Source organism: Amphiura filiformis, chromosome 6 (genome assembly GCF_039555335.1).
Source record: "Amphiura filiformis chromosome 6, Afil_fr2py, whole genome shotgun sequence".
Lineage (NCBI taxonomy): Eukaryota > Metazoa > Echinodermata > Ophiuroidea > Amphilepidida > Amphiuridae > Amphiura > Amphiura filiformis.
The window spans coordinates 35,628,226-35,647,590 of record NC_092633.1 but is presented as its reverse complement, the minus strand read 5'-3'; the positions used below and the strand labels follow the sequence as shown (position 1 = coordinate 35,647,590).

General features: G+C 39.5%; 1 protein-coding gene across 1 annotated transcript; it reads right to left on the bottom strand.

The window, feature by feature from the left end:
- Nucleotides 1-7,624: 7,624 nt before the first annotated feature.
- On the bottom strand, nucleotides 7,625-18,444 carry LOC140154489 (uncharacterized). The gene is made up of 5 exons (XM_072177057.1): nucleotides 18,227-18,444; nucleotides 14,427-16,414; nucleotides 12,649-12,771; nucleotides 11,765-11,887; nucleotides 7,625-10,949 (listed from the first exon to the last, which is right to left on the bottom strand). Exons 1-5 carry the CDS (start codon nucleotides 18,442-18,444, stop codon nucleotides 10,777-10,779), a joined length of 2,625 nt encoding a protein of 874 aa, XP_072033158.1. The 3' UTR covers nucleotides 7,625-10,776.
- Between the last annotated feature and the right edge of the window lie 921 nt (nucleotides 18,445-19,365).

The window sequence follows — 19,365 nt, the reverse complement described above, 5'->3', positions numbered from 1 at the left end:
TTTGGCAGCAATGCACAACAACAAGCCTCATTCTGACATGCGGCAGAATGCGGCGTGCCATACAAACATTAATCAATTTTTATCACACAACAGGTCAGGTACACATAAACACACAGTGCATGTAGTAACGAGATTAAAAAGTTTCCAATCAACGAGCGCCCTCAATAGGTGATGTGATGAAAACAAGCAGAGTTCTCAAAAAGGAAATGCTCCCTTCCGGAGGGGGATATTTGGGGGGGGGGGGGCTGGCATTTTCCTCGGAAGGGGGTGGGGGGCAATTCCCAAATATGTCAGTGACCGGAGTCAATTTTGTTATCGCAGGCAAAATTTTTACGACCCCCCCCCATCTGTCAAAAATTTGTATGAAGCCCCCTTAAGACAAATTAGGCCTATATTCATTGCCAGAGTGCTCCAAAACTTTAAAGCAAAGAAAGGGTGCAGAGCGCGTTAAATTTTTTATCGTAAGTGTAAAGAAGGCGCGGAGTGCATAACATTTTTGCATAGATTGTAGGCCTACACACATTTCGATTATGAAGTTAAAGAAAGCACCAGCCCTCAATAATTCTATAACCCCTAGTTTGGGTGTTAAAAATTACCCCCCATTTTTGGTCTGAAAATTCTATTACCCCCCCCCTGTATTTTTGGGACCCCCCTTTCCGAAGAAAATGCCAGCCCCCTTAATTGACCTTTTCGGTAAATCCCATAAGCCTTTGCGAGTACACCTAAGAACTCGTCATTCTGCGTCACGCCACTCTGCGCCGATGCGCACATCGTTTATCGAACATCGTTACTGCGCATGGCAAGTCGGCATGACGTCAAATGACGAGTTCTCAGGTGTACTCGCAAAGGGTTATGGGATTTACCGAAAAGGTCAATTGTAAAATCAACATTGGGCTGTGCGATGAGATGGAGGGGGAGGGGCAAGAAATTTTTAGAGAGCCAACTAGGCCTCTAGCGAGAGGTGCATGAGGGGGAAAGCGATTTTTGGCGCGAATCCAAGGGGCGCCGCATCAAAAATTTTTGGTAGGTAGGCCTAGGCCTATGTTCCCCTGGAATCAAGTTGAGGTGGTGGGTCTTTGGGAGCTGACGGCGCCCACCGGTAAAAGAAAGATGGTCTTTTGGAGCTACCAACAAATGGGGGACGATGGAGCTGCGATCGAACAGTCAAAATCAAGGGTCTTTCTTGACTTTTTGGTTGAAAATCGCTTGAAAAACCCAGAATTAATATGAGGGGTGGTGCAATAATTATGTGTACCCCGGGGGGTGAATTATAGGGGGGCAAAGATTTTTGGCAGGCCAAAGGGGGGCAAGCATTTTTGGCAGGTCGAAAGGGGGTCAAGCGATTTTGGCAGGTCGAAAGGGGGGCAAGCAATTTTTGGCACAGATATTTTGGGCACCGTTTCTATATTACGCCCTAGAAAGGCGTAAGAAAACGTTACGAACACGTTCGCGTTCAAATATGCAAAATTTCCTGCTCGCATTATATGTTAAGGGCTGGGGTATGAACGTTTGGACAGTATTTATTTTGGGACATTAGAGCACATCAGACATATCGAATTGCATTCTGAATACGAAGAATGTCATTCTGATATCAAATAATTTTGATTTTTGAAATTCGCAATTTAATACACATTTTATGGAAAATCATTAAAAATTGATATTTTTGATATTTAACAGTACTTGAAGTAAACTTTATAAATCTGATGATTTATACTTAAAGTGTATGTAGGTGGGAGGAAAAGCCGACGATCAATTGAAAATTTTGACCTTTCGTATTGAAGATATGGATTTTTTTTCCCAAAACACCAAAAAAAATTAGGTCTTTTTGGGAAAAAATCCATATCTTCAATATGAAAGGTCAAAATTTTCAATTGACCGTCGGCTTTTTCCTCCCTGCTACATACACTTTAAGAATATATCATTAGATTTATATAATTTACTTCGAGGACTGTTATATATCAAAAATTGAAAAATATCAAATTTTTATAATTTGTCATAAAATTTGTATTATATTGTGATTTTCAAAAATTAAAATTATTTGATATCAGAAAGACATGCTTCGTATTCAGAATGCAATTCGATAGGTCTGAGGTGCTCTCATGTCCCACAAAAAATACTGTCGAAACGCAATAAACGCTCATTTTAGATCCCTTAAGACAATTTAAGGTTTTAAATTCGGGTTCCCCAAAATCATGCATGTGTAAGGGGGGGGCAAAGATTTTTGGCACGTCAAAGGGGGGGCAAAGGTTTTTGGCACGTCGAAAGGGGGGGCAAAGGTTTTTGGCACGGCCAAAGGGGGGCAAGCGATTTTGGCAGACCATTTTGAGAATTCACCCCCCCGCGGGGGTACACATAATTATTGCACCACCCCTGAGGAATGAGCAATTTTGGTGTCTTTTAGTTAATGATGATTAAGGGTCTTGCTGAGCTCTAGTTTGGTCAAATATAGGGGGTCTTTCGGAGTTGCAAAATCCAAAAAGGGGGGTCTTTCGGGAACATACCCGTATGGTCATTTGTGATAAGGGCCCCGGGGGGCTCAGAAAACAGTACGGAAACGCTTTGATATATAGGCCTACAAATTTTCCTGGTCGCTGCGCTCGCATCAGTTGCATAATTGTGATGCATGATGCGATCACGCAAAATCAGTCGGAACACGGAAATATTGGTTTTGAGATACAGCCAAACAAACGAAATATTTCCTTTTGTTTCCTGTTTCCTCTTTAATTGCTCATATCTTTGGAAGAACTGGTAGTTCAATTTCAATGGCATTTTCTGCAAAATGCAGCTTTGTAAATGTTTTTTACTACCGGTAGCTACCGGTATCCTATAAGAAACTGAAAATTTAATATTTCCGAGTTCCGACTGATTTTGCTTGAAAGCCCCTAATTATCTCCCACGGCCCGGGAAAATTCCCAAAAATCAGCATTCGGCCTAATGCCGCGCTATTGAATAAACAGCGTGTCAAAAATGCTTTCCCCCAAAAGCGAAAAATTCCTAAAACTCTCGTGCCTGCTCTGCGCGAATTAAAAAATCGGCATTCGGCCTAATGCCGCGCTATTTTTTTTAAAAAGGTAAGAAATAGGTAAAAATAGAGAAACAGGTAGATGCGGAAAGTGATGAGTCATCAGTTTAAATTTTCTGATCGGGACTGATGTATTAGAAAGAATTCGCCGCTACATAATGAAGTAAAAATTTAAAGAAAATTGAATGTAAAACATTAGGCATTACTTCTAGAGTAGAAAGATGCAATGAATCGGGATGAGATTCTGAATGCTATCTTCAGTAGATAAGCGAAAAAAATCATAAAACGCGCACGGCTACTCTGCACGAATTAAAAAATTGGCATTCGGCCTAATATAATGCCGCGCTATTAAAAAAAAAAAAAAAAAAAAAAAAAGGGGGGGGGGAGATGTGAGAATAGAGAAACAGGCAGATGCGGAAAGTGGTGAGTCTGTAATGCCGCTTTAAACGTTCTGATCGGGACTAATGTATTAGAAAGAAAAAATTCGCCGCTACATGATGAAGTAAAAATTTAGAGAAAATAATGTAAAACATTACTTCTAGAGAAGAAAGATGCAATGAATCGGGATGAGATTCTAAATGCTATCTTTAAAGCGAAAAAAATCCTAAAACGCGCACCGCTACTATGCGAGAGTTAAAAAAAAAATTTAAAAAAAAAATCGGCATTCGGCCTAATGCAGCGCTATTAAAACTAGAGCGATAACCGCACCATAGCTGAACCATGTGGCTTCAGCAGTATATTGTGGTAGGCCTATAATACCCACAATTGAAGCATTTTGAAAACTTGACCTTTGACCCCTTTATTGCCCCTTAATGACCTTAAATGAATTTTAAAATATTTGCAACATGTTTAGAATGTCATAAGAATCATTGCGTTTAAATTTCAGCTCAATCGGAGCATTTTGAAAAACTTGACCTTTGATCCCCTTTATGACCCATTCATGACCTTAAATGAATGTTAAAATGTTTTTAAAATGTTTAGCATGTCATAATTAGGATCATTGCATATAATTGCATATATATTTCAGCTCAATGACCCCTTAATGACCTTAAATGAATTTAAAAAAATTTGCAACATGTTTAGAATGTCATAAGAATCATTGCGTTTAAATTTCAGCTTCAGCAGTATATTGTGGTAGGCCTATACCCACAATTGAAGCATTTTGTAAAACTTGACCTTTGGCCCCCTTATGACATTAATGACCTTAAATGAATTTTAAAATATTTGCAACATGTTTAGAATGTCATAAGAATCATTGCGTTTAAATTTCAGCTCAATCGGAGCATTTTGAAAAACTTGACCTTTGATCCCCTTTATGACCCATTCATGACCTTAAATGAATCTTAAAATGTTTTTAAAATGTTTAGCATGTCATAAGGATCATTGCATATAAACTTCAGCTCAATTGGAGCATTTTGAACAACTTGACCTTTGACCCCTTAATGACCTTAAATAAATTTAACAACGATGTTTTAAACTTGTTTAGAATGTCATAAGGATCATTGCATTTAAATTTAAGCTCAATTGGAGCATTTTTGGTTAAAATGACCTTTTTTGACCCCTGTGACCCCTGGATGACCTCTGATGTTTGGAAATATTTTTATTACTAGTTCACCCGTTGCTGTGAGAGTTACTGATAGCGATGCTATTTGACCCCTGATGACCTCTTTTGACTTTTTGACATGTTCCTGTCATTCTTTTTACTACTTTTAAGCCCAATTGGGCATAGGCCTACTGACCCCATTTGACCTTCGCCCTCGGGTGACTTCGGTTTTGTTCATGCTCATGTGATATTAAGATGTAGCCCCTGGATGACCTCGATTATATTTTTTACGTGTTCCCCTCATATCGAAGATTCCACCCACCAAGTTTGAGCCCGATCAGACAAAAATTGAAATTTGACCCCTCCGTAATGACCTTTGACCACGGCTGATCTTGATTTTATTTCGGGCATATATTCCCCTCGTATCTAGGATCCCACCCACCAAGTTTGAGCCCGATCGGACAAAGTTTGAAATTTGACCCCCTCCGTAATGACCTTTGACCTCGGCTGACCTCGATTTTATTTCGGGCATATATTCCCCTCGTATCTAGGATCCCACCCACCAAGTTTGAGCCCAATCGGACAAAGTTTGAAATTTGAACCCTCCGTGATGACCTTTGACCTTGGTTGACCGCAATTTTATTTCGGGCATACATTCCCCTCCTATCAAGGATTCCACCCACCAAGTTTGAGCCCGATCGGACAAAGTTTGAAATTTTGACCTTTGACCTTGACCTCCAATGACCTCGAAAACCACCCGGTCAACATGCTTTTCCCAATACCTATCCATATCCGAAATATCGGATCGATGCGTCGCAGCGCTGCGAAACGCATAGCCGGACAGACAGACACACGGACACACACACTTCGCTGGTTATTTTAGTACTAGTGCACCTGCAGCTGTGAGAGCCCTGATGCTGTGAGAGCACTGGCCCACCTCAATTTTGTTTATGCATATATATTCCCTCGTATGGAGGATGCCACCCACCAAGTTTGAGCCCGATAGGACAAAGTTTGAAATCCATGACCTTTGACCTTTGACCTCGGATGACCTCCATATAATGGTTTTCATGCTCCCCTCATACAAAGGATTACACCTACCAAGTTTGAGCCCGATTGGACAAAGTTTGAAATTTGACCCCTCCGTAATGACCTTTGACCTCAGTTGACCTCGATTTTATTTCGCCCCTATATTCCCCTCGTATCAAGGGTCCCACCCACCAAATTTGGGCCCGAAAGCGGACAAAGTTTGAAAATTTGACCTTTGACCTTGACCTCCGATGACCTTCAAAACCACACGGTCAACATGCTTTTCCCGGCACCTACCCATGTCCCAAATATCGGATCGATGCGTCGCAGCACGGCGGAACGCATAGCCGGACAGACAGAGACCGCTTATTATTTTATTAGTACTAGTGCACCTGCAGCTGTGAGAGCCCTGCTGCTGTGAGAGCACTGGTTGACCTCAATTTTGTTTGGTGCATATATTCCCCTCGTATCAAGGATTCCACCCACCAAGTTTGAGCCCGATAGGACAAAGTTTGAAATCCATGACCTTTGACCTTTGACCTCGGATGACCTCCATACAATGTTTTTCATGCTCCCCTCATACGAAGGTTTCGACCCGCCAAGTTTGAGCCCGATCGGGCAAAGTTTGAAATTTGACCCCCTCCGTAATGACCTTTGACCTCGGTTGACCTCGATTTTATTTGGCGCATTATATTCCCCTCCTATCAAGGATCCCACCCACCAAGTTTGGGCCCGATCGGACAAAGTTTGAAATTTTGACCTTTGACCTTGACCTCCGATGACCTTCAAAACCACATGGTCAACATGCTTTTCCCAATACCTATCCATATCCGAAATTTCGGCTCGATGCGTCGTAGCGCGGCGAAACGCATAGCCGGACAGACAGACAGACAGAGACCGCTTATTATTTTAGTAGTATAGATAGATAGTAGATATTCTTTATGTTTTTCTCTTTCATATGACACCACTCATGGGGTCATACCTTCGTGGCATTTAGAGATATGTCCATTTCAGACCAAATGGTTAGTTAGGGACTAACCTAATTTGTTGGATTACCTGGTGAGGACATAGGCCTAAGTCAAAAGCAGCTTCACAAAAACATAGCCATAGTGTATTGTAGTGTTAAACAGTGGCTTACGCACACTACCGGGGGGGCACTTAACACAAATGACCATACGGGTATCCCTGGAAAGACCCCCCTTTTTGGATTTCGCAATTCCGAAAATACCCCTATATTTGACCAAAACAGAGCTCCGAAAGACCCTCGATTTTGATAATTTCGGCTCTAGAAGACCCCAAAATTGCTCATTCTTCATATTTTTGGGTTTTTCGGGCGATTTTCAACCAAAAAGCCAAAGAAAGACCCTTCATTTTGACTGTTCGCAGCTCCAAAAGCCCCCATTTTACTTGATCGCAGCCCTATTTGCAGCTCCCAAAGACCCCCTCTTACCGGTACGCCGTCAGCTCCTAAAGACCCAACACCTCAAAATTCCGGGGGAACATACCCACCAAATTTTTTGATATGCCCCCGGGCGCAGACCGCTCCTCCTGGGAGGGGGGGGTTAATAGTCGCTGGCAACATATAAACAACAATTTTGGTGTATAATTCCATTTGTTTCACAATTTTTAAACATTGTTGACAATTTGTCCATGCTCCACCCTTTCATCTTTCCAGGTGAATATTGATGAGGACATTCAATCTTCAGAAGCCATGTGATTATTTGTGAATTACTAAATATTCAATATCCAGATGGATATTCATTTAAAATATTCAGAATGCAGGGTATGAAATATTCATGAAGCATTAAATATTCATATGCAGCAACATGTATGAGCCATTGAATATTTATAATCCACATGAATATTCATGATCAAAAGCCAGGTGAATATCAAGTACTGTAATTGCCAGGATGAATTCTCACACAGGTAAAGAAAGAGCCATAAATGTCAAAATGCAGTGTTTTTTCTACATATAATATCAGCATCTGTTATATTTGCCCGAGTATGATTGATAACATGCAATAATCACATACAATAATCACATACAAAACGATAAAAGAATATAATATATATTATGTATCCCATGTTTTAAACATGACTAAAAAAAAACTTGAAAAAACCCAAATAATGTTGCAATAAAATTCAAAAATCAAACTTATTTTATCAAGCGATGAAAAAAGTCCTGTTCTACAGGATGGACATTCCAAGTACGGTCGGTCGGTGCATAGACGTAGACCCTAGTCGGTGGGGATTAAAAAAATTACCCTAAAAAATCACTGAAAGCTTGAAAAATCATTACAAATTTTGCAAACATTTTTCGAATATCTTTTGGAAAGAAATATTTGTCAAAAAGCTGGATTTACAGATAAAAAAATTCCCAAAATGCAAAATATGGGTTGGGTGAGCCCGTAGAACAGGGTTTTTTCGCCTAAAGACCATTCAGCCACAGGAAATGTTCAAGATGTAAAGACATAAAAACATTATAGGCTACAGATTATTGTGTGACAGATGTTTCACTGACCTGAAGTTTTACAAGTACAACTCAACATTGAGAAATTGTTTATATTATATGTAAAAGCATACCAAAGCCTAAGGTGTAAGAGCTTCTATGTTACCATTTTTCATTTTTAGAGTACTAATACCAGGCCTTGTGTTTTATATTTTTGCAGGCGAGCAGTCAACAGCTCCCCTTGAGGGTATTAAGGAGAGCTGTTCAAACCACTCCCCTGATTTTTCAAGGAGAGTGGCCGAGCTGTTAAGGAAAGTGGGGACATAAAATATAAAAAGTGTAATTTCACCTTTGTCAATAGTTTTATTTACAAATACACTTCTGGGAATCTATTGGGTGAAGTCATAATAACAGCTCCCCTGATCATGTGATTGCAATTAAATGGAGTGATTTATACCTCACACCAAAAGCAATGACAGCTCCAGCTCTCCTCAAAACAAAAGGCCTGTACTAAAGTTGGTTCGGCTTATATATAATAGGAGAAAATTATTTGGTTTTTGTTACTGCGATCAATAAAGTCCCAAAGTTCTCACGCTCGTGTTAATTCACAAAAGCGTGCACCAGTCACGCATTATGCAACACACAACTATCGTAAGCACTGCGCCCAACTGCGTGCACATCATTCTATATCAATACAGTGTTACGAGTCATATTTTTCTCGCCTTATATAAACCGAACACACTTTACACCTTAAGGGTCACTCAATTTCATTGTAAAGCACCTTGCAGGTTCAGTCATATGGTAGTCCAACATCAATAACAGAACTACTCTTTAACAAAATAATAATATTGCAGCATCCCAAATTCCCTCAAGCACCATTTTATCCCTACTGACCAAACGTTTTGGGTGAAAAACAATGGACATTCCTTTAACAAAGCATTTGCTACAGGTTTGTATTTGCTGGGTTCTTCTTTCTTCCTTCTGTCAATAAATGAGCCATCTTAGCCACCTGCTTTGGGCCAGTTCGACCATATTTGGTCACTAGGACCATTTGGAGGTGGCACAAATGTCACATGACCAGCTTGTTTTGGTTTCTTTATTAGTGGCTCCAGAACTGGGGGGGGGGGGGGGATAATTGTGGTGTCCATGCGCCCCCATAACATGGACCAACTATCATTGGGCCCCATCGACCATTTCAAATTTTGCAGAGCCTATGTTTACAATGTGATGCAAACAAGCAAGTTTTCATTCAAATTAATTGAGATACTCAAAACAATTGGTTCAATTTCTTGTGTGTTTTTGGTGTATTTATGTGGAATACACAGATTTAGCTTGGTGTGAAGACTTAATGGGACGATTATGAAGCTCAAGAAATAGACTGTATAATAGACCCCCTCAATGAAGTCTTGACAATAAGTTTCAGCGGCGTAGCTGGGATTTTTTCCAGGGGGCAAGCCTGTATGGGGCGGGGGCCCAAACTAGGTGGGCGGGTGCCCAAATAGACAATTTTGCCAGGCTTATTGATAATCACATGGTATTGCATATCATATGGATTCCAATATCTCTCTTCCCCTCCTCTTCCTCTCTCCTCTCTTTTTTCCTCTCTCTCCCTCCTTTTGCCCCACTGCCCCCCCTGGCAGCTACACCACTGATAAATTTATATAGTGTGTTAGCATTTTATGCAGCATGAGATCATCTCATAAATTTGATTTTTTTTGTTTCAGTATTGTAGCTGTATCAAGTGGGCAAGAATAGTACATGTGTGTACATGGAAGAATGAAAATCAGTTTTGGTTGCCAAATAGTTCATTAACATTAACGAATATCTACTTCATCCAATTGCCTCATGTTGGGTAACATATTGGTGCTGAACAGGAAAAACTTCCAATTTGCTTGACCTTGTAAATCCATACCTCTTTCAAAACCCCAATATGTTCACTATAAATTCAAATTGATTTTTAAATCAAGGCATGGCTTTAATTTGCTGAAGCTATATCAAATCTGAATGTCTATCACATAATAGGAGGTTTTGATATCAAAGATCTTATCCCCAGATGAAGTTTTTCCTGCCCTGCGCTAATTGAAACAAAAACATTATAATTGCTGTAATAATACATTCAAACACCTATTCAAATGAACAAGTATGGGAAAGATCATAGACTACAAACGTTATTTAGCACACGGACATATTGCAATTATCATCATAATAAAATAAAAGTTTTCTAGAATATGTATTACATGTAGGAAATATAGAGTGGCTATAAATTATTATGGTATATCCATTTCTTAGCACCATGGCAATTCCCCTTATGCTTCGTAAAGTGCTTCATGATGCTTAGTCAGTCAGTGAGAAATTTGCCTCTGTTTGGAGATAAACAGATCAAGACATTTATTAGGCTAAATTCGCCTTTTGCACGGATCCGCCACCATGCTACCAAAACGAGGTTCTCCCTGCAAACGCATGTGCAAAACATGTATGTTTCTTTTTAACGCTTGTCTAGCAACGTGCCAGAAGGATTTTGCAAACGGCTTTTGCAAAGCTCCGCAGCCGACTGATGATGATGACACGGTGAATAAAGTATTCGTATGACAGGCGTATGCACACACAGCACACAATTTGCAAGTAGAACCTCATTTTGAGATGACCTTGCGATCGGCGAATAGAACCCAGAAAGGGCTGCCAATTTAAACAATAAAAGCAGGATTTGGCAGTTTGGCAGTATCTTGTGCTCTATTATAATGTATCCATACATTGAAGTTCTTGTTTAACTTTGATTACATCCTCTGTGTCATTCAAGTCTTCAGAATTGCCATCAGCTACATCTTTCATTTCGGATTCTTCCTCATATTGTTCATCGTCTATAAATGTCTTGCCATTTTCTGTCAAATTCTCTGCATCATCATCATCTAGTATGAAGAATAAAAGAAAAATAAAGCAAAAATTATGTTACAAGATTTGTAGCATGCACAGCTATTAAATTCTATAGCTGCTCCTTTATTGTGCCAGATTTGGGCCTTCAAGTTAAACATGCACTTTGTACACATGTTATAGTTAATCGTAACAGGTCATACTCATATTTTGAAAAAAAATAAACACTTGTTTGGTCAAGGCACAAACACTCAAAGAAATCCAAGATATCCTAATTAGGAGTATAGTTTGGTTGTGATGTGTGTAAAGTACACTGCTGTCAAAATAAGCAAAGGTCTGTGCACTCCCCATCAATTGATCATAGTTTGTTTACAGCACATAGGAATTAAGTTTTGATTTGAAACAGTAGCCAAACCACATTCAAAACTTCAAAGTTATATGTCAAGAGATACACATATTTAAATATTGTGAATACTTTCAATCATCTGGGATCGTGAAATGAGAGAATAACTTCAATCTAGTCAACCAGATTATTCCAACATACCTTGGAGCAACCAATGTTGCAGTCAGTACCATCACAGTTTAACATCACAACCCAGGTGAAGGTCAGTGGTACAGACCGCAACATTGGTTGCTCCAAGGTATGTTGGAATAATATGGTTGACTAGATTGAAGTTATTCTCTCATCTTTAAATATAGTACAAGCCTGGAAAGTGGCCTTTATAACCTTATTGTGTGCCAACAATCACACCTTCTTTTGTTGCACTTTTGCATTGAGTGACAGGAGTCATGTTTACTAATACTATGTGATATTAGGAACTCTGTCGACTTGTCCAATGCCTTCTGTACTTACCGGGTTCCTTCTTAACAACTTCTTGGTTCCATTCCTCAGAGTCTGCTGTAAGTTCTGTGTGACTTTGTTCTCCCACTTCTTTGCTGGCAATACCATTAGCGGACTCCGATGATTGACCGTTATCTGTTTTGAAGTAAAGCAGCAAATTTACAGAGGAGGAATAAGGTTACTTACTTATACATAAAAGATTTTTTTTAAATCTCTGAACTATGCAAGGCATTAACAGCTGCAATAGCGCTGATGGGTTGGCAAAAAGATAGTTGTACACCTCTCGCTTGAAGCTCAGCCAAATCTGGTTGGAGGTATTTGGACCAGGTAGAGCATTCCATAGGTGAGCTGAGGATGGAAGGAATGATATCTAGTGCCTGACCAGGTTGGATCTTGGAATTTTGACTTGTAACATGGTTGAGAGATATGACAGAGCGCCGCAGACGAGTATCAATAATCATACGATCTGGTAAGGGCTCATATTGAAATACCCTTACACAGGAAGGTGTGCGCCATCCTGCAGCTTTCCTGTGCTAGCCTTCTTTTGTTAAAATCCTGGGCAGGGTGTATCACTGATGCATATAATCCATCCGTTTTATGACCGAGCTTTCCTGAGGCACGTGCTTAGTGAGGGGAATCCTGCCTTCTTTCTGTGTGAAAACGTGGTAGGGTATTTCAATATGAGCCCTAACAGGTGTTGAAGAAGTTCTGGAGCTTGGCCATAGAACATCCTTGCATTTACTATCATGTGTCAGCCACAAAATCTCCATTTTAAAAACACTGGCAAATTAATTTGCAAAATACATGACTGATAATGCTAAAAATGAAGTTGACTCATTTTATGCTTGTCAACACAGATGCAGTATTGAGAATACATTGTAAATTGTGTTGCTTACCATCCTGATCTGCAACCATCTGTTCTTTTTGATGAGGTGTTTCTAGATCTACTTCTCCACCATTGCTTTGAGCAGTGTCCGCTTCTCCTACATGTAGTCTCTCAATTTCATCTAAACTCATACCTGAAAATAAAATATAACATTGTCCTTAAGGTGAATTGTGGGTATTCATAACTTTACGAATGGTTACTAGAGTTACGAAGGTTAAAAGTTGAGTGAAATGGACCCAGGTCAAATGGTTAAGCTTCCTGTGTTTGGAACCACGATCAAAATGATCACAAGTCAATGGGTTGATACAGGTATCCAAACCAAGCATGAACCAGTAAGGCATCAGAGACAAATTTGTTCGATCTTTGGATCGACCGTCGATCCTGCTTCGATGGTTGTTATTAATGAACTATCAACTAATGAATCGGAATTAGCGCTAAATTTATATTGGTTAATATCACTACAGGCACAAATTACTATTTTATCCCAATTAACAACAGTAAATTAATTGATTTCATAAATTATAAGGATCGACCAAGCATCGATGGTCGATCGAAAGAGTGAACCAATTTGTTTCTATCGCCTAACTACAGTTATGATGTATTCACTATGATGGCAAAAAAGTCTTCACCCAAGCTTGCCTTTGTATTGGGGCATGGAATAAGAATTCCCAATTTCTTATTTCTCGACCCAAATGCTAGGAGCAAAATTGTACAATTGATTTGTTGGGAGTGGCTTTTCTTTTCCATGCTCTTTTTTCCGCAATCCTGTTTCTTTCTTTTCTCTCTATATAGAGCAGCATTCTTTAAAGCCATATTATAACATTTCTTTAAAAATAGATTAGTATTAATTTTCAATAAAATATTAGCATTTACTGTCAGATATGTCCCCTTTTAATTTTGAGCCGAACAAGTGAGGTAAAGCAAAGAAAATCGGAATTTACAACGGCGCCAATGCATGTCACGCCCGCAGTTGTAATATGGTACGACCCTCTGGTGTGTGTGGGGTGTGTGTGTCCCATACGCGCCGTGTAATGTAGGGGTGTGTTGACATCGCATACGCGTTCGACTAATATTTCTATCGTAATAATAAAACGCTGATTCAGGCGGTTTATTCAAAATCTCGGATTTTGACAAAACTACAGCACCTAAAGTCTTGATTTTTTGCAGAGAATCTTTGTTTACTAAAGTTCATTACAATCGTGTAAAAACCTGAATTAAAATTTTTTTTTTGAGGGCGTTCTCCTCAGCAATGTTATAATATGGCTTTAAGCTTTTAAACTTCAAGCTTGGCTTTTAAAAGCATTTTGTTTCAGCATGGTCTCATCAAGTGTGTGTCTGTTCCGAATGACAGGTTAAACAAAGTACAAACAAACAAAGTGTGTGTGTCCTTGATTTTTGTTTGGGGGGGACCTGTGGCTAGGACTCTGAAAATTTACCTCACAAAAGAAATACACAAAAACGGACAACCCTCAAATAAGCTATTAGTCTGGACCTTTGAAATTCTTTGTTGCAAATGATGCTAAAACTGCACAACAAATTTGGACACTTTTGCAATGTTGGCACTACAAAAATTAGCACTTTTCCCAGATTTTTGGAGTAAATGTTTTTGACAAGTATTAATTTTGTTTTATTGCTACTGTATATCTGTTTTTCATTAACTGACAACGCATCTGATTATTTCAGAACTAGATGGAAAGTATAAGTTGACTTCCAATTATTCTACGCTTAGAATTTAGTATTGGCAAAAGAAATTGCAATCCCTCAAATTATTGCAAGGCATATGCTTACCACTTGCATTATCAGCATCAAGTTGATGAGTAGATGTTGACTGCTGGGTAGCACCCAGTCCCATGCCATCACTGCGTATGGAAGCTTCTGACATAGACACACTTAATTGTTTTCTCCAAATGTCGAATTCCTTTGATTTCTTCTTGTACTTCTTGTGCGCAAACAGCACATGCATAGTGTACGCCCTTTTATTGGCCATCACTCCGCCGCATACATGGCAGGTGAGCTCATCGATTTGTCTATGCGTAAGTTGGTGGCGCCTCAAATTAGCCATACGATGAGTGCTGTAATGACATTGCATGCAGTTATAACGTTTGATGTGATTTTTCACATGCACTTTGAGTTGATGCAGATGGGGAAACTGTTTCCCGCATTTGTAACAAGAGAATTCTCGCTGGTTTCCAGCGAGGCAACGCACCTGCATATACTGTTTGAGTGTGGGCCATCTTTGAAACAACAGAGAATTGTGTTCTGTTGGTGTTGTTCCCGAGTTTTGAACCATGTTGGATGGTCGTTTCCTCTTGTAAAAATGCGCTGGCGAGTTGCTGTTTTGTTTCAAGGCAGCTTTCAACAATGATGGCTGTAACTGAGGTATGCCTTGGTCTACATTGTTTTCTCTTGAAAACGCTGTCTTATTCAGGTTGGGAAAACTATGATGTTCTGATGGCTGATTCTCAATTGTGTTATTAGATGATGTTTGTGGAACAGCCAATATAGCTGTGGGAAATGCTTGAGCGTGATTGGATGGCTGTATTATAGGGGGCGCTTTTGATATGGTGGGTACCTTATTTGACATTGGCATAATTGGTCCAGTGTGCACAGATTCTTGCGGTGTCTCTTTCAATTCAGGCTCCATCAGAGGTACCTGATCAGGGGCATTGCTAGTATTAACAGGAAAGTTGGCTTGGCACACATCATTACATTTCTGCGTGTGTTCGGACATCCAATTTCGAGCCGCTTTACATAGATACTTGCTCAAATCTAAATGCAAATATAAGCCGATACTTGAATTTTCAATTTCTAACACAAGTGGTTGTCTCTGATTAAATTTTGCTGTAGTGAGTTCATTTACACTTGGGTTGGCAATCTCCTGATATACCGGTACCACAGAAGGTCCCGTCGCTGCTGCAGGAACACTTGAGTTGGCAATCTCCTGATATACCACAGAAGGTCCTGGTGCTGCTGCTGCAGGAACACATGGTTCATCTACGGGTAACTGATGACCAACTTGAGTTGTACTTAATGCATCATTCAAGATGCATCCAAACCTATCATTTTGTTTATGCTGTAAAGTTGTCAGAGGAGGAGGCTCAATATTGATAATTTCTTGAGTGCTAGTAGATGCAATGAGAACAGGTGCAGGTGCTTGACTGTCTACATGTACATTGTCATCCGGTAGAGTCATTGTTTCAATGGTGTCGATGGGTTTATCAGCAGGTGGTGGGGCTTGTGGCTCTAAACGTACCCCTGTTCCCTCCAAGTCACCACTTTTAACCGAAGGATTTTGTTCACTTTCAGCATCAACTGTTGGATCATCGTCTATTACAATTGGTTCTTCGACCACAGTATTATAACCTGACATACTCGGCTGTGTCAATGCAATATGAGCAGGCAAGGCAAGAACTTGGCTAGCAGGGTGTAAAAGACGAGGTCTCAGACCGGGGTCCATCATCCTCTGAGTGATATCCAGCGGCAATACGCCATCGTGTTGGTTTGCATTCTCCGCCAACATGATCTCTCGAGCGCGAATTTCAGAAAGTGGTGATTTAACATGTTCTCCATGCGTTATAGATTCGATAAAGTCAGAGTTGGGGTTTCCTGTTGTTGACGGGGTCCTGCTTTGAAGGGAGCTGTGGATATGCTGAAGATCGGACTGATTTGGTGACGTTAAATTTATATTATTTGGAGGTCTTCCACGTTTCCCTGTTGCTGGTGATGAATAATGGCCAGCATGCATGGATGCAATGTGTCGCTGCAGATTGGCATTTCTGAAACAGTAAAGGAAAAATTCATCGTTTTAATTTTGAAGCACATAGGTGTGATGTGGATCCAAGTTTTAAAAGGATACCAGTAATAAATTACATACATCTTGCAAATACAGCAAATATTAAACATGTGCAAAGTCTGTCAAAATTCGAAACTGATAAAAACAGGGTATATTTCACATTGTTGTGGCAGTGAAGTTGTGGTCCATTCTAGTGGGTGTTACGTAGCTTCACATATATTCGCCTATTGCACGGTTCCGCCATGATGCAAGGAGCGCCTCGAACTGGGATGACATGAAAGGAAGAATTACATAACTTTACACAATGTTATATGACTGGTTCAAGCATGCTGCCAGATCAAGGCTCTCCTTGCACATGGCGGAACCATGCAATGGATGAATATAGCTAGTCCTGATGTACGCACACATGAGAATTTTCAGCCTATATTTTACAAGTTGACGTAAAATGACCTTAGTGTAGAGTCCGAAGTTCTCCGTTTTACCGAAACCGGAAGAAAATCACGGAATCGGAGGTACAACACGGAAAATGATATTTTTGTATGATGGGACAAAAATTGTTTAAAGATAAGAGAAATAACTGTTAAAAACAATGATGAGTTATGTATGTCAATTTTTATGATAAAAATACTGTTTCATAATACCAAAATAAAGGTATATTACCAAGGCATGAACCCCCTATATCCCTCCAAACATCGTAATAGACGGCCTATTATCGTGAGCATATTCCAATCGGAGCATATTGATCGCGATATTGAACACTTAAATGTGACATTAATATCATTGTTTATACATTTTAAGCTTTATTCATGACACAGATTTACAAATTTTACAACACGGATTACAACACGGAAAATGGATTTTAGAAAACGGTAAACTTCAGACTCTACCTTAGTGTGACCTTGAACAACATCACCTGAAGGTTCCCATAGTGCAGTCTAGCCCAAGTTTGATATAAAATTGAATTGATTGAGCCCATATATATATACATGTACATTGAATAAGTTCATCAGGTTTGTTGATTAAATAAACAAAATGACATTTTTGCTTGACAAAACCAAGTGAATTTTTACTCACTACAATATTTCGTCCTTCACATCGGAGGACTTCACCAGGTGACTTCATCAGTTTACCTGGAGATTGGTTTTACTTAGATTCATTTCCAGTCTTTAAAACTTTTGAAGACTGGAAATGAGTCTAAACAAACTATCCAATTTTATCATCATGTTTTCAGAATTTTTTCTGGTCAATATAGAACTGACCATATTGTACGATTCCGGTTTATTTACAGGGAGAGACAACACAGGCCTCTCCAAAATGAGGGGTCACGGATGGCTGGCTGGGCAGGGGAGGGCAACACATACAAAACATGTAGGGCACACTCCACTAAACCCCTTCGGTGTTAGGGTCAACAATATCACAGAATCTTCCTTGTAATGCCATTGGGGCTTTTTATGTCCTATACATGCAAAATTTCCTGTGCAAATTGACACTGGGTTATTCCATTTAAAATTCACACTACCCCTGTGGAAGATTTTTGGAAATATCTTCCGAAGGAGGAGTATGTTTTTCAAATGTAATTGTTCAGGTTTAACCATTTTGAAACCCATACATGTACTCCCTCTGTATTATGGCTTTACCTACATGTATACCTTCCACAACTGGAGTGAGTATCTCAAATAGAAGTTACCAAACTGTCTATTCTATTCAAAACTCATACTCCCTCTGTGGAGGACTTAAGCTAAATCTTCCACAGGGGTAGTGTGGATTTTAAATGGAATAGCCCATTGAGGCTTACCTTGTTGAGGCATAACTACAGTCTGGACACTCGTACGGTTTGTCTCCAGTATGAATTCTATTGTGCACTTTCAACTGCGCATAACTTGTACAGCTGAACCCGCACTCAATACACTGTATGTTCTTCTTATTGGTACTAGTAGGAGACAATTTGCTGGGCATTGACTTCTTTCTGTTACTGGAACCTTCACCAATATCAGTGAACATTTTGTCAGTCATCCTGTTGATCAATGGAGCACAGCATCTCTGTAAAATCCTAATGTGATAAAAAAGGAGACACATTTTAAGAGTTAAATCAAGCGGGACAACAAATAAATGTGAAGTTTACAACATTTGCACTAACTTTCAGGTACCGAGACTGTGACCGAGTGATGTAAAACATTCTGATCCAGGGGGCACTCAATACAATGTATTGACCTGTACAGTAACAGGCAGAATATTAAGCAGATAGCTGCTTCATGCATGCAATAATTCACTTAAAATAAGTTTTGGTTAAAATTTCAAAAACAAAATTAACTGAAAATACTATCAATTATTCAAGGTGCCTTCCTGTTTAAGGTCAAATCGTGTTCAAAGCCATACAAAATGAATACACATCAACACATTGTTAGCCAAAATCGTTATCGCACAGTAACAATATGGGCATTGGCATGATGAAATGTAGGGGTCCAATCTAAAAGGTTTATGGGATTTACCAAAAAGGTCAACTAAATTCTAGAGAACAAATGATAGGAATTTATATTTGTTATATCCTTTACAGTGTGATACATGACAGGCAGGTCAAATATTTTGAGAAGTGGATACCATAGGGGTCATTCGATTCCAGGGTCAAATCGCCATTGTTACAGGTTCATGAATTTGCTATATTTGCGGAGGAGGTCAATATTCTCATCCTCAACTTGCTCATGACCACATGACTGAATTACATGATATTTTTCACCACTAAATTCCCTGCAATACCGGTATGGTTTCATACATTGCAAATATGATAAAATACATTGTAACTATAAATATCTCTTTTGCAATACATCTGAGCTTCTGGATGTGCAATGTGCACTGGAAATGTACAAAAAAAAAAAATCAAATTTCTTGCGTCTTCACCTTTAAAGTGTGCTAGCAATCATGAATCTTGTTTTCATG